Raw genomic sequence first — 16,960 nt, forward strand, 5'->3', positions numbered from 1 at the left:
TATTCTTCAAATGTTTTCAATTGGTGAGGCCACCTGGAGTCTTCTGCGAAGCCCTGCTGTTGTGATAGATGTAGTAAACAGTTTAGCATTTTCGTGCTATAATATAAAAGGTCTTCCCTGAAAAAGGCATGATGGTGCCTTTCCAGATGTGCAAGCTGCTAATTCTATAGGCTCTGATGCATGCTGGAACAGATGTAGGCTTTTGAACTGAGTACTGATAACAAGCAGCATGGTCTCTCTGTTCTTTAGACTGGAGCAGGCAGCATATATGTTTCCAAACATAATTTCACATTTCATTTTGTATGACCAAAGAATAGTTTCCTTTTGCCTCAATCTCCGCATTTATGGATGACACAGTGAACTGTGTTCACAAATTTCTGCAAGTGTTCATGAACCCATGCTATGATTTCCATGATGGAACCACGAAGGTTTTTAACGCAGTGCTGCCTGAGATCATAAGCGTCTAATGATGACGATAATGTTGATGGCTTTCGTTGTTAGTTTTGCTTTATTTCTAGTCACATTTGGATTCTTGCATTTATGGTGCTTTGAGCTTTTTATGTAGCAGTAAAAAGCTTCAGTATCTGAATCTCACCTTAGTTTGAGCCACATTTTGCAATCTAGTTTCTGAGCTGTAAACTCATTTCTTGGGTTTCAATTATATGCTGCCTCATTTTTCTTCCCCCGTGTCTTTTTAAGTCTCCATCTCGCTGTTCGATATTCCCCTGTTGTATTTTGGTAGCTGTTTTCTTCTGTGGCTTGTTCCTGGGTTTACATCCTTTGTCTTGTCATTCTTGATCAGTTTTAGCTGTGTCTGGTTACCTTATGTTTCCAATTTTCCAATTGGTTCTTGTGTCTTCAGACCCTCACTTTGCTTCTGTTCTTTGTCATGTTGTACTGTTTAATCTGTGTGCCTTATACAGTTTTTGTTTCTCCTGGAATTTAATCAGCCTAAATAAACAGCTGTATGTTATTGGAATGCTGTTTTCTTTCGTCCTTGCATCTGGGTCCGAACATCTTCATTCTCCAAACGTGACAGCCCATCTTTACTACTGAGAAACTGCCATTCTAAGAAGTTCTTTGTAACGCTTGCATGTGTTTACAGACCCCAGCATGACACACATACAGCCTGCGTTTGCCTTGCCACAACTCTTTTTATATCCAATCATGTCACTGACCTGCTACCAATTAACCTAATTAGTTCCTAAATGTTCCTCCAACTGTTTCTTTTCAGTGCCACTTACCTTTAAAGCCTTTTGCTTCCCCCATGAGACATGTTGCTGCCATAAAATTGAAAATGAGCTCATGTTTTTCCATAAACATTTAATACATTGTGACTAAAATATGGGTTTATGAGATCTGCAAATCTGCAAATCAATGCATTCTGTTTTTATTTACATTTTACAAAACAACCCATTTTTTTGTAATTTGGTCTTCTATTTTTGTCTGTTAGGCTCATATATATATATATATATATATATATATATATATATATATATATATATATATATATATATATATATATTTAGAGAGAGAGAGAGAGAGATCGATATTACAGTTTTTCTCAAATGCTAAAACACATGTCACAAACGTTACCACCAGGTCCCCCAATGTCCAAACACAACACCCTTCTCTAAAGCTACATAAACACAACCACACCTTCCCACTGCAAAACTCAAACTCCCACACCAAGAGAGCAGCTCGAAGCTGTCAAAACTGTAAACACTATACACAGCATTACACACTACAGCAAAACAATTGAAAACACAATGCTCAATTTGTGAGAAGGTTCTTTGTTTCATAACTGCCAATGCATATTTTAGAAACTATACAGTAACGGATCGTCGTAGATCTCTGCAGAGGATTAGGCATTTAGATTTGTGAGTTTCATATGAGTAGTATAAATCTATAGAAAATCCTGCATGTATGTACACTACTGTAACACAACTCAATGCAAAAACAGAATCTATTGCACACAACAGTAATCTTGAAAACATGAACAGGGTGTGAAGTTTTTTTATTTACGTTATTCACACCACACACACACCACAATCACTGTGCGGCATCATGTCGCTGAGCTGTTGCTCGCATCTCGTCCGTAATGATGGTGCGAGGTTGTCTTGCTCTCCCTCCTGGACCTTCTCCTCTCCCATGTTGGCCTTCTCCTCTTCCTCGTTGGTCGCTCCTCTTCCTCCTCTCATTTGAACTCCTCTTCCTCATTGGCCTGCTCCTCTTCTTCCAGGGCCAGCTCTTCTCCCTCCTCTGCATCAAATTCCTCTTCCCCTGACTCTGCCTTCATCCATTGTGTTTGTTTGGAACCTTCAGCATACTGTGCACTCTGAACTTGCTTTTACATGTGGGTACAGCATTAGCAACAAGTGTCTTCAATTTTGAGTCATTGTGTGTAGTGAATGACGCCAGGTGTGTTCCCTGTGTTCAAAGATTGGTGACTGTGGCAAGCATTTTGCATCACATGGGCTTTCATTTGAGGATATGAGCAGAGTTGTTTTGCAACATGTGTTTTAGCAAGGAAAAATGTGTTTAGATTTATGAGTACAGAGGGTTGTGTTTTGTGAATTGTGTCTTCATGTGACATGTGTTTATGGTACTGGAATATGGTGGCTACATTTAGTAAATGTGTTTAGACTACTGGTCATTTGGGTTACAGGATTGGCTTTTGTGTTTTAACATTTGAGAAAAACTGTAACAACAAATGTTGTTTACACAGTTTGATGTTGGAGTTCAATGTAAAATTTCATTTACATTGAATTGTTGCTTTAACACAAGCTAATAGACTTTTGGGGAATTGCTCTGTACATATTTCCTCATAATGTTGATCTCTGCTGCAGTGCACTTTAATGCCGTGTAGTCCGTCACTGCTGATGGATTGAACACACTTTTTGGTTTTCTCTAGAATAACAAAGCAGCAGTGGGTGTGTGTCTCTGGGCAACACTATTAAACTCTGCTCAACTATATGTTTATTTTTTAAGACATTAGTGGATGCTATGTAATAAATACATGAAAACTTAGGAATAACCTGTCAGAGATGATTTGTTTTTGGCAGCCTTGGGATGTATGGCATCCTTTAGCCTAAAAGAACTAGTCACACTATCTGCCCCCTGAGAGTGCTCATTATGCTGAAGGAAACAGAGGCTTGAATGGATGTAACAGAGAGAAAGCTTTCAGTATAACAGTCTTTGCCTGAGGGTGCATACAGTGGCTTGCAAAAGTATTCGGCCCCCTTGAACTTTTCCACATTTTGTCGCATTACAGCCACAAACATGAATCAATTTTATTGGAATTCCACGTGAAAGACCAATACAAAGTGGTGTACATGTGAGAAGTGGAACGAAAATCATGCATGATTCCAAACATTTTTACAAATAAATAACTGAAAAGTGGGGTGCCGCTGAGCTCCTGTGCCTTCGCGGGCAGCTATCGCTCCTGTCGCTGGCGGAGCTCCGCTACCACCCGGGCATCACTTTCCAGCCTCGCCGGAGATACATCCATCGCGGGTCCCTCAGGATTTTCAATAACTCCAATGGAACTAAATTATTCTGGTCTGCTGCTCGCCACCCTCGCAGGAACCCTGATCGGGCTGTCAACCATCGATCTCTAGCCCACCTGCCCAGGGCACCCACCGCGATTAGCAAAAAAGAAAATACTCCACTCAACTTCGGTCTTCTAAACATTCGTTCATTGACAAGTAAGGGACCTCTCATCCAAGACCTCCTATCTGACTGTAAGTTTGACTATTTCTGCTTAACTGAAACCTGGCAACAACCTGATGACTTTTCTCAGCTAAATGAATCTACTCCTCTGGGGTTTGTTTACTTTTCTAAACCCCGCTGCTCAGGTCGTGGGGGTGGTCTCGCGATCTTTTTTCGCCAGCACTTGAAAGTCCTGCCAGTTAATGTTGATACCTTTAGTTCTCTAGAGGTCCTTGCATGTGAGCTGACTGGACCCATTCCCACCATCATAGCTACTGTATAGCCCCAAACCTAACCCTGTCTTCCTCAGTGACTTTGCTAATCTACTAACCCATCTTTCATCTCTCTCCCCAAATGTGATCTTGGTGGGAGATTTCAACATTCACATGGACAACAATGACCTTGCGCTCACCAGAGACTTTTCCTCCTGTCTCGAAGGCTCTGAATCCCACTCACTCTAAAGGACACACCCTGGACTTGGTCTGCTGTTCTGGTCTTACTCCCTCAAATCTTTCTGCTACTGAAATCCCCATAACTGACCACTTCCTCCTTTCATTTAACCGCACTCTCTGCTGCTCTTCTACCAAGCCAACCCGTCTCATCTCGTTCCGCAACATCAAGAACATTGATATGGACATTCTCACTACCAGTTTGGACAATGTTCAGATTCCAGACTTCTATTCTACTCCTGATGATTTGTTGTTAATTTATAATAATTGTCTACGCACTGTCCTTGATCCTCTGGCTCCTGTAAAAGCCCACTCTGTTTCCTTCGCTCGCTCTGTTCCCTGGTTTACCCCTGACCTCCGAGCTCTGAAGGCCAAAGCTCGGCAGCTAGAGCGTAAATATAAGAAATCTAGTTTAACTGTTGATTCAGAAATCTATAAATACCACGTACTTCAGTATAAAGACTCCATCAGCAAGGCCAAACAAAACTTCTACTCTGGTATTATCGGTTCTTATGAGGGTAATGCAAGGACTCTGTTTTCAGTTCTCAACAAACTAATTCAACCCCCCAACACTTTACCACCACACTTCTATTCCTCTGAAACCTGCAACTCCTTGATGGTGTTCTGGACTACGAAAATCAATAACATCCACCAGCAACTCAGATCAAATGTCTCCAGAACCCTTTCTCCTTTTTGAGCCGTTTTCCACTTTTCATCTTCCTGATTTATCCAATATTTCCGAGTTCATATGTAAATCAAAGCCTGCCACATGTCATCTTGACCCCATGCCCACAGGGCTTGTGAAATCCTGCCTCTCTTCTTTACTCCCACTCATCTCTGCTATCATTCACTTTTCTCTCACCACCGGTATCGTTCCCTCCTTATTCAAGACTGCTCTAGTCACTCCTATACTGAAAAAACCTTCTTTAGATCCTAACAACTTTAACAACCTCCGTCCGATTTCCAATTTACCCCTCATTTCTAAGATACTCGAAAAAGTGGTTGCAGCTCAACTTCAGTTACACCTGGTTAATAATAACATCTACGAGAGATTTCAATCTGGTTTTCGCTCATGTCACAGTACAGAAACTGCTTTACTTAAAGTCACTAATGATCTTCTAATCGGAGCTGTCTCTGGTCTTCTCACCATTCTCTTCCTTTTAGATCTGAGTTCAGCCTTCGACATCATCTCTCACTTTGTACTTCTAAGCAGACTTTCTTCTCTTGGCATCTCTGACACACCCCTCGCCTGGTTTCAATCATATCTCCTCGACCGTTCCCATTTTATTCAACTAAGATCATTCCGCTCTCGTCTATTCCTTGTCACCTCTGGTGTACCTCAAGGCTCAGTTTTAGGCCCTCTTCTCTTCATAATATACATCCTCCCTCTAGGTACCATTTTCCACAAATTTGATCTTCAGTTTCACTGTTTTGCTGATGACACCCAGTTATATCTCTCTTGCAAACCTGATTCCTCCCTCCCACCTTCCTCCCTGTCAGAATGTCTATCCGAGTCAAAATCCTGGTTTACCTCTAATTTTCTAAAGCTCAGTGAGGATAAAACTGAGAGCCTCCTTATTGGCACCAAATCCAACCTTATGAAGGCAAACCATTTCTCACTCACCATCGATAACTCCACAGTTTTCCCTTCTCCTCAGGTTAAGAGCCTTGGTGTCATCCTAGACAGTTCACTTTCCTATAAATCTCACATCAATAAGCTCACCCGTTCTGCCTACTTCCATCTACGTAACATTAACAGATTGCTTCCTTCTCTTTCCACCCAGTCTACGTCCATTTTTGTCCATAGTCTTGTTACCTGTATTGACTACTGCAATTCTCTTCTGCATGGTCTCCCCCAAAAATCCCTCCATAAGCTCCAACTGGTTCAGAACTCTGCTGCTCGCATTATCACCAGAACCCCCTCCTACCAGCACATCACCCCTGTTCTTCAGGAACTTCACTGGCTCCCTGTGAAATTCCGGATAATTTTCAAACTTCTTCTGCTCACCTTCAAGGCCATTCATAACCTGGCTCCTCCTTACCTTTCTGACCTGTTAACCACTACCTGTTCTGCCCGTTCACTTCGATCTTCTTCTTCTATCCAGCTTGCTGTACCTTCCTTCCGCCTCACCACCATGGGAAGCAGAGCTTTCAGCTGCTCTGCTCCCAGGCTGTGGAGTGGAACTCTCTGCCCCCAGAAATAAGAAACATTGGTTCTCTCCCCCAGTTTAAATCCCAACTCAAAACTCATCTGTTCAAATCTGAATATTCACTGTGAATCCACTGTTTGTTCATTTTATCTTGTGCTTTTGTTTTATTGTTCTTATTCTGCCATTGTTTTACTAAGTGTTTTATCCTATTGTAAAGTGACCTTGGGTGACTTGAAAGATGCTCATAAATAAAATGTATTATTATTATTATTATTATTATTATTATTATTATTATTATCATTATTATTATTATTATTATTATTATTATTATTATTATTATTTAGCCCCCCTGAATACTTTGTAGAACCACCTTTTGCTGCAATTACAGCTGCCAGTCTTTTAGGGTTTGTCTCTACCAGCTTTGCACATCTAGAGACTGAAATTCTTGCCCATTCTTCTTTGCAAAACAGCTCCAGCTCAGTCAGATTAGATGGACAGCGTTTGTGAACAGCAGTTTTCAGATCTTGCCAAAGATTCTCGATTGGATTTAGACACCAGACAGGTCAGGGATAAAGTTATTGAGAAATTTAAAGCAGGCTTAGGCTACAAAAAGATTTCCCAAGCCTTGAACATCCCACGGAGCACTGTTCAAGTGATCATTCAGAAATGAAAGAAGTATGGACGGCCTTGTCTTGCTAGGTTTACAGTTGTTCCATACTTCTTGAATAATTACACACACCCCACTTTTCAGTTATTTATTTGTAAAAAATGTTTGGAATCATGTATGATTTTCGTTCCACTTCTCACGTGTACACAACTTTGTGTTGGTCTTTCACGTGGAATTCGAATAAAATTGATTCATGTTTGTGGCTGTAATGTGACAAAATGTGGAAAAGTTCAAGGGGGCCGAATACTTTTGCAAGCCACTGTAAGTCTGTGCTGGCAAAGCATTGTTTCTACCTTTATACCTTCTATCTTATTGTATACTATTCTGGGTTTGCTGGAAACTGGGTCGTGTGTAAAGGGTAACTTCCTCCTACTGACCTACAGTGGTTTACTTTGACTTGCAAGTGAAACTGCCTTTTTTCCACTAGGTAAGGCAAAAACCTTACCTCTTTTCAACGTGGTTTTAAGCTACTCTAAGCTGTGTAACATGCATGATTGTTGCATTATTTGAGAACCAAGTAGTTTTAGCTTCAGATAATGCAAACCATTGAACTGTATGTTCCAGCTAAGCATTTGCACTGTGCAATATTTAAAGCTATGTTATAGATATATTTACTAGCCTGCAAAACTAATTTTCAGCCATAGCAAGCAGCAAAGATGTAGTACAGATGTAGTTATAACATAGTTTACCCATTGAATTACACTGTGGAGGATTTAGCTGCTAAATAATTAGACATTTCCTTTAAGTAGTGGCAAAAAGCCCAAGTGAATACAGGATATATCGAGTTGCACGAACACATAACTAGATGCAGGCTAAGGTCGCTGCTTGTGTGCTGGATATGTAAAAAGTCGCCTGTTTGCATTTACTTTTGCTACTGAAGTGTGACAGTGTCAGTGGTCAATTTTTACTGAGAATAAATCGCAGTAATAAAGCTTTGTGGACATCTGATACAACAACATTTTGTCATCACACACACATTGAATGTACAGGTCATCTTTGTTCCTATCCAGTAAAAGTTCATTCCCAGAAATTCACTTACAGCTCAGTTGAGGATATTTATGTGCATGTCCTGCATTTTGCTATGTGACAGCAGCATTATTCTTTTTAATGGAATTAAACAAAGAGGCTCCATCAGCTGTCTTTCAGTAGAGCTCTATAATTGTCCATTAGTGTGTTGCCCTGGTATTGCATATCTCTGTGTATTGTTTGCTTCATGCACCAGATACTGAACCCTCATTTGCTCCTAAACCCATTCAGCAGCAGAGGCACCAGCTATGTTTGACTCTCAATACTCTGTTTGGAGGCACTGTGGTGTAACTTGTTGAGTCAATGCTGTGGGAGGTGATGACATTTTTCATTCATAAGTATGATGCGTGGCATGGGGTGGTCATTTTTCACGATGCAGTAAAGGCTTCAGTGGTGAATTCATGGGTGTCACCAGTGCAGTTTAATCAGCTGCCTGTGCTGAGACACACACACACACACACACACACACACACACACACACACACACACACACACACACACACACTAAAACGATCACTTTCTAGTAGGGCTAATAAAGATATATTGCTGCAGTTATAAGGTCACCAATTTTGTTGGTGTGGTTATTGATTGTCAGAAGTTAAGGCATCATATCCTCAAAGTGTTTCTCTCACAGATGGTCTAATCCTAATGAACCACACTAACGAGCCAGATGCCTGCGTGCCGCATTACACGAGGTCCCTGTGAGGTTATGTGGAAAAAAACCCTGCAAATATTTTTAATTGACAGCACAGAGAGGAACCATGTGTGTGTGTGCAATCTGATGTCATGATAAATTGTGGTACATGAGCTGGCATAATATTTGCCGAGGATGGCTGTTTGAATGAATAATTGAAGGAGGTTCAATTAGGAGTGAGATTAGAGAGGGAGTCGCTTTACCCGGGATCCAAATGTGTTTGGAGAACTCACTTCTCCATCTTTTTAGACGCATCTCGTCTCCTGGAGTTTCCTGAAAAGACATCTCACAAAGTATTTCATAATAAATTTGGTGAAGACTCATAAAGAAAAGCTATCAGATGCGACTTCCAAAACATGTCTGCTGTTTTTGATTCATGTTCTTGGTTATTGCTTTTTTTTTTTTAAGAGTCAGTGTACGGTTTGATGATGGATGTGCAGTAAACACTCTGCGATCCATTTGTGATGCCTGTGTATAATAAAAACATCCTGCTTGTGTTTTGGCTGACGGTCTGTGTGCCTCTATTGCTCTTCTCATTCTCTGTGCCTGTCTGTCTTTTCCTGCCTGCTCTCCATCTGTCTCCCTGTTTGTGTTTACTTGCAATCTATTTCTACGTCACTCTTGAGCGATTGGCGGCCGAGATATTAGTACGTAAACATCGAACAACACACTTATTGGAAGCATTTATCATTCAAACTGCAAAATGTTTTACAGCTTGGATCAAAACTTAACGTCACCACCATGTGTGATGAGACCAACTGCAGTTTCAGCACGGCCTTCTTATCTACTGTATCTTTTGTAATATGTTCACAAAGGCTCATTAAAATATGCTTCATCATGCAAATATGAGAAAGTTTGGCCATTAGAAGTGCACAAACAAAGGCCTCCATTTTCTGTCTCCCATTTGTGCCACAGCAGCTATATTGTCCAGTAGAGGGCAGCATAGACAACTGAGAGGTTTGGTGTGTGCAATAGCAAACTAAAACACTTCTCTTCTTTTGCAGGGGCAAAGTGTTTCGAGGAAAGAAGGTCCTTGGGGAATATGACATCAAAGTGGAGCAGGTATCATGCTGGATTTAATAAATATGTGATGCTACAGAAAAGAGATGCCAGTCATCAAAGTGAACTGATATTCTATTGAGTATCATTAATAATAACAACAGAAGATGCTTTTCGCAGCTGTAATGATCTGAGAGGAATTTAAGTTTTCTCTTTAGTTTAGCTTAAATCTCTTGGAAAACTAGAAATATTACTGTAAACATCAGTAGTATTTTAAGACACTAGGTCATATTATGCTGATAAACATTTTAGAATGCTAACAGGCTAAACACAAGATTGTGTGAACCTGGTAAATGTTACCTGCTTCACACCATAGTGATAGCATCGTCAAACAACATATGAGGTTGATGGTGTCAAAATTTACCCCCAGGATTCTCATAGTGTCACCTCATAGCAAACTAAACCTTAATATTAACACATACAGCTGCTGTCAAGACATGACGTCTCTTTAATGTTGAAATCTAATGTTGCTGATGGCCTTGTAAACGAAGCTGTTTGATTTGGCCACATTTTCTTACGTAACCTTCACGTACAGTAATACTTTTTTGAGGTGTTTTGGTGTGGAAAAATGGAAAAATAATCAACTTTTTTGTATACGTCTGGCTTTACATTGATTTACTTTGTTTTTTAAACATCATAAAATTTTATTGTCCTCATCTGTCTTCTCCTTTGTCCAGTAAAGTGAGTGTCCACGCATGAACAGTTGGCTAGACTTGTAAAACAAAAAAAATACAGTAAAATTATACAGGACCTGTGTATTAGGCTGTACAGTTATTTTTGCTCACGTTGTTTCAGATGTAGGATTTGACTGTCGCAGTGGTTTCATATTGGTTCAGCCAACTAACCAGAAAATCCTTTTGCAGTGCTCGGTTACTGCATTTGAGATGACTATTCTCTGGGGTTTCACACCAAACAGTTTCACACCTAATAGATGTTGACAGTTAAATTACAACCTCAAGCCTCACCACAGATGTGAAATAGACACCAGTGGAGACAGAAGTCGGCAGCTATGAGTCACAGACAGATCTTCGCTGTTTTTTCGACCACACCAAAGAGCAGCCATGTACATTGTTTTGCTGCACAAGCACACGGTTTATTTACGCTGCATAACACAGCGTGACTGCGTAAGTAAATAACAGCAGGAAAAGTCTGTGAGGTTGAAAAGTGTCGTTTAATTGTTTGTTTTGATTGCCCCATGACTCATTCATTCAAATGATTAATAATGAATAATGTGCATGCTGTGAAAGTAGCTTTATGAGAGAGAGAAATAGCACATTGGACAGAATTTCCTGCACAAAAACCTTCAACAATGAAACAATGTCATTTATTAAAAGCACAAATAACCAATCATAAGCATCAGATTGTATCAACATTGCATAACTGATTAAATTATCTTCTTTTCTCCTTCGCCACGTAGGCTGAGTTCTCAGAGATCAACCTCGTCTCACATTCAAACGGGACCTGTAATGTGGACATGCAGGTCATCAGGGGCGGGACCAAAGTTGTCAGGTCAGCATCACACGTACACAGACATTGTCACACACATAGAGTAATTGTTAAAACATCATTATCCTAATGAGTAAAATTGAACAGGAATAATCCCAAACTGGAAAGAGAAACAACACAAATTCACAAACAGTGTAAATGACGACAGTGCATACGAAAAAACCCCAACTTGACTTCTACCCACTCTGTAACTTACCAGCAAGACACCTGTCAGCAGCGCTTTAGCTTTCGGTGTCATTCATCTTTTCCTGATGTTACTGAAAGTGAAACAAAACATAAAGAGAGACAGTAGAAGGCCATTGTGCGGTATGGTGTTCATCAGAAACAACACAAATTCATAAACAGTGTAAATGACATTTGTGAGATCTTTGTGAGATAATTTCACTTTGGTTCTCTCAGAAAATAGTAAACGCACATGAAGTGCACCAGTAAGCAACAAGAGCTTTTGATGGCAAACACAATGCAGCTGTAACCATTAACTAACTTTTCCTACAGTAATGCCATGAAGCCAAACCTACACCATCTTCACAAAATCACCAAACTTTGTAGTTTTACTGCTGTTGCAAGGGCACACAAAGGAGCACAAGGCACAACGCTCCACGTGACACAAATGATTCTCCTCTTAAATTACAGCCACTTAACACAATTAAGTCCTTGGAAAATTACCACCACTTTGAATCCTTGTGAAAGGGCAAGAGCAAACTTACAGTTTTAGCCCTGATTTACCACATTTATGCATCAGTTAGCGTCGTTTCTGTAAGACAGAAAAGCTTCAGAGTGCATTTGGAAAGAATGAACATTGTTTACTGAAAGCTCTGATCAGTGGAAAAAGAGCAGAGGCGTTTGACCACAACCATCACCCGCAGGGCGGTACAGTAGATTTGCCTATACTGTAGACATGCTCACACACCACAAACCACACTGACAGAGACACCAGTATCCTGGCTGAAGACTGGGACTTATTAAGCAAGACGGTAGCTCCTATTGGTGTAAAACAAGCAAAAAACCAACAGGAAATGAAGGGTGTAGCATTAGTTTTATGATGGGCTGGCCTGCACATGCTCACACAATGACCAGGGCCAAATGCTGAAGATCATGTGGAGTAAGACAGACTTTAAATTACTGCGGGCAGAATGATTCACACTCGTCTGTCCCAGCTGTGTCATGTCTACGGAAGTCTTATTCTTTGTGTGGAGGCGATGAACGAGTTTCCAACATAAACCTCAGTGTGTCTTGCTGTCTGCCCGTGTGATGCACAGTTTTTCGACCTGAATGCACCTACAATTGATTCTGTAATTACAGCGTGTTCATTGATTTCAAGTCAAAGCGGGGAGTTCCTAACTGCTCAGATACTGCGTTGCTAAGTAACCTCGATCCCCGAAGATCTTTTATGTCTAGACTTTACCACTGCACAATCTACATCTATACTGTCTTTACTGAACAATTTCTGGTTTGTTTTTTGTTTTGTTTTGTTTTTAATTGTTATGTATGAAAAATGAAGCAATAACAAAAAGTTTTGTTTTCTCATTATTTACGTTGAAACACGTTGCACTTTTTGCATTTGGGTGGTATTTTAGCAGTACTCACAGAGCATTCGGCAAGCTCTTCAGTGCATGTATGCATAGCTAGCCTCCACATACTCAGACACACAAACCAAAATTTGGATTTAATTGCTTAGTTTTTAATGTATGTTAATGCACGTTGGCCATAGTCAGTATTCATAGCATCAGTATGTGAAACTCCCCGAAAAACAGCTAACGTGGCAAAGTCTATAACAGCAATTTCAGTAAATGCAACAGTGTTGCATTTACTCATTGATTGTTTGTGATCTGAACCATTTTGGGTCTGCTTATCCAGGAAAAACTGAATCTCTTTTGCTAATTGTTGTGGTGCGTACATGGAGAGCATCCATATGCTTAGCCACACACATAGGATTTCAGGCTAAACAGGAAAAGGCTCCGCTAAAGGAATCATGCTATTTGATGAGAAGTCTTCAAGAGGCCATTAAAAATGTTTTAGTTTTGTGTTTTGTCTTATGTCTGTGAAGGTTCTTCCAGAAGTGTTTTGTCTTACTTTTGTCTGCTTTATTGAAGAAATTACTATTTATTTCTAAATAATCATCTTTTTGAGTTAAAATAATTTATATTTAGAGTCACAAATAAATGTGCTCAAAGGCTAAAAAGTGCTATATTTAAAAGGCCCTCTTTTATAAATCTCAGTCATTGTTCTCAGTCGTTTAAGCCTCATTTCCACTCCCATATTTAGCCACAAATAAATGGGCACACGCCTTAATTTTGTCATTTACAAAATTGCTCTTCTATTTAATTATTGGACAAACTGCCAAGACAATATCCTGGAAGAAGTTTCTAAAGCACAGAAAATGAACTTTGGGTTGGTGTGGTTCACTTATGGAATCTCAAACAAAAGAAACTAAGGATAACCTGAAAGGGCTTGGGTCAATGATCCTGGCAGTGACAAAACAATCTATAAATAAAGATATACGAACAGTACTAATATTAGGGATAGTGGTAAAAGTGACTGACTCAATACAAAGCAGTACACTACAAGGATGTATGTGAGTTGGAATTTATGCATAAATTACTAGCGGGTGGGTTTGTAGACAGAAAAAATAAAAAGATAATAAGAAATGTAAGCTCTGTCTCATCTCCACTTTACCTGAGTGGGATTGGCTTGCTCCAAAAACCCAGTGCATGCATGGCCAGAGTATGCCTAACGTCTGCAGATTCGTTTTCAAATTGTGCATGTTGCATCTATGTGAATACATATACATGTGACAACCATCGCTTTTGTTTCATTTCATACTGAAAGCTTGTTTGGATGGCTGTGGCTTTCTTGGCAACATCGAATGAGGGTAGTACTGATGAGCCTTACTGCCAGTAATGAAGAGGCTACAGTCACATTAATTGCTCTGTCCTCTCCACCAGAGTCTTTTAGTTTGTTGGAGTGTCTGATTAGTATTCTCAGTGCATGAAGAGCTGGTGGTGGTCACACTGCGGCAGAGTTTTCACTCTCTGTCTGTCTCCTTTCACTCCTCTCTACATCTCTTTCTTCACTGTATTCTTTCTCACACCTCTCTCTCTGCTTTTCCTCACATTCCCTCGCTGTCATACGTGCATGCAGGGACAAAAGAAAAAATAACAGGAGTCATGTCCTGTCAGCGTCAGCCGTTCAGTGAGTTGAACTGCACTGAATATTGTTTCTGACCTTAACCCTCTGGTCATAAATTGCTTCTCTGAGCTTCAGTGCTGTGGGTGTTTTTGTATGGAGACCTACACAGTTTCAAATGTAGAATATTACAGAAAATCAACAAAAAAGACTTTAAATCAATAAAAGCCCCACTGGGAATATATTACTCTCTGCAATTTAGCATTTATTTCTTTTCACTTGTGCATAACAATCCCTCATTACCTCTCAGTAGTTAGATTTTACTGCACTGCAGTCCTCATCAATGTTAACTGTGCACAGCCACCTCTCTGACAGTAGTATTTTCACCACCTTCATTTTCACCTGCCATGATGGGATTTCCCAGCAGGACAGAATGTGTGCAAGGCTCAAACAGCTTCTTGCCCACCCCAGTTTTATCTCCGGCTTGGGGCAGTAAAATAACTTGAGGTTTCAATGTTATACCAAGAAAAAGCAAGGTGAGACATACAAGTAGTAAAACGCACTGTTTTCTAGCAGCTAATTTAAGTAGCAAAGTATTTGGGTTGTCCAAAATTTTATGAAGGGGAGGAATATAAGAGAAATATGTCATAATTTAGAGTTACTACATTGTTGATTGGTTACTTTTGAATATGTTTTTATTGGCAAATATAGTGTTTAATGTTTCAAACGTAATGTTTCCCTTTATCAATGCTGGGACTTTTTTTTCTGACAGCAAAACAAAGATGTCAGGTTTATTGCAGTGTAGCTTTTAAATGGAGACCTTTTTTTCCTATTCTGTTTCTGCAGTAGAAAGCAGTTTGCATTTTTTCCACACAGAAATCAATCAGACAATCAATAAAGAATCAGAACTCTAAGCAGAACTAACAATTGCACAGGTATCGATACAATTGTGTCCGTGTTAATCTCTGTTTAGCAGTGGCAAAGAAGTAAAAGCAGATTTTTTTTTGTTGATTGATTAAATGCTCAAAACAAGACTCGAATTATTATTAAACGACTAATTATAGTGTTTAAACTAATTCTAAGATCCTTTCTGAGAGAAACTTTTATATACAGTAATTTAATGGGTATGTGTTTAGTTAACTATCTTCTGCCCCCTTTTATAATCTGCTCATGCTTTAGGTAATGTATTCAAACATGAAAGGTCATTTCGACCACAAGTTTTCATCCAAACTGACTGTTTGAAACATCCAAGTAGAGACTCCACACAAAGCAAAACAAACCTTTCTCACTCTCCGTGTGGACACAGAAGATAACTGTGATGTTTTGAGTTGCTGGTAATGCTTATCAGTGGGCTGTGTCATTTTACTGTACACATAATGTGATACATTTAATTTCAATTAAGTACATGAGACTTATTTTATCTTCATGTATTATTCAAAGAAAGATTCTCTCATAAGAGTGCTTCAAAGATGAGAATCTACTCTTTGAGGAGAGATCTAAGTTTGTATTTGTATTTTTGCGCTTCATTTTTTGTTCATGGATAAACCTAAGCTTATTTGTTTTGTAGCTGTGCGAGTTTACTTACTTTTTCATAATCTTTGTCATTTTCCATCCAAAAGTGCACCTTATGCCCTCCAGTTTTATTTTAATAAAAACAGCAACACCCTCATGTCGCTTTTCTGTGGCTTTGATCACACAAGAACTCGTGAATATAAGCACAGAACGCCAAGAAACCAAACGTATCCATTTATTCTTTATTCACCTGCCTTTATTTTTCCAGGTCATTCAGGCCTGACTTTGTGTTGGTGCGCCAGCATGCCTTCAGCATGGCCCAAAACGAGGATTTTAGGAACTTAATCATTGGTCTTCAGTATGCTGGCATTCCCTCAGTCAACTCTCTGGACTCCATCTACAACCTCTGTGACAAACCTTGGGCTGTAAGCAATTTCAACAACACAAATTTACAGCTGTAATTATCTAAAGAGTATTTTAATCACTCTACATCATAATTGTACGATTTTTTTTAAGTTGTCAGTTAGGAGACTCATGTAGAATAAACACCTAACAGAGTGCAAACATTATAACATTATTACTATATGATTAATCTGCATATATTTCTTACGTATGCACCATATTGCTGCTTCTCTCTTTTTTTCTTATCTTCTAGTTTTCCCAGCTGATCAACAATCAGAAGAGGTTGGGTTCAGATAAGTTCCCGCTCATTGATCAGACCTTCTACCCCAACTACAGAGACATGGTAATGCTATTTTCTGCTTACTGCACACTGTAAACTGTGTTGTGTTTCAATTTGAAGAACACTCACACCTCACTGCGATCTGGAGCTGGCATGTGGCAATGTGATGTGCAGATTATTATATAATATATTGTATTTACTAATTTACAGTAATTGCCTGTTTCAGCGAGCGACAGTCTCTGAAAGGACAAAACAGTGTAGCGCATCAATTAAGTTTCGGGATGCCTGTCAAGTTTTTTTCAGTTTTGACGTATTTTTAGCAGAAACACTACAACACCATTGCACAAATCCTTGCTGTATATATGCATCTGAGCTTAT

The 16,960-nt window shown here is 39.5% G+C and overlaps 1 protein-coding gene across 1 annotated transcript in view; it reads left to right on the plus strand.

The window, feature by feature from the left end:
• The window catches only part of syn2b (synapsin IIb), a 108,500-nt gene that overhangs the window by 67,360 nt on the left and 24,180 nt on the right, over positions 1 to 16,960 (plus strand). The window contains exons 2-5 of the mRNA XM_086292637.1: positions 9,702 to 9,759; positions 11,174 to 11,265; positions 16,169 to 16,325; positions 16,556 to 16,645. Of these exons, the coding sequence (XP_086148763.1) occupies positions 9,702 to 9,759; positions 11,174 to 11,265; positions 16,169 to 16,325; positions 16,556 to 16,645 (397 nt within the window). The remainder of the gene's footprint in view (positions 1 to 9,701; positions 9,760 to 11,173; positions 11,266 to 16,168; positions 16,326 to 16,555; positions 16,646 to 16,960) is intronic.

The sequence above is a fragment of the Aulonocara sp. 'chitande type north' Nkhata Bay genome, linkage group LG5, assembly GCF_057382095.1.
Source record: "Aulonocara sp. 'chitande type north' Nkhata Bay isolate Kocher_YH1m ecotype deep benthic linkage group LG5, A_spYH_male_GT1.1, whole genome shotgun sequence".
Taxonomy (NCBI): domain Eukaryota; kingdom Metazoa; phylum Chordata; class Actinopteri; order Cichliformes; family Cichlidae; genus Aulonocara; species Aulonocara sp. 'chitande type north' Nkhata Bay.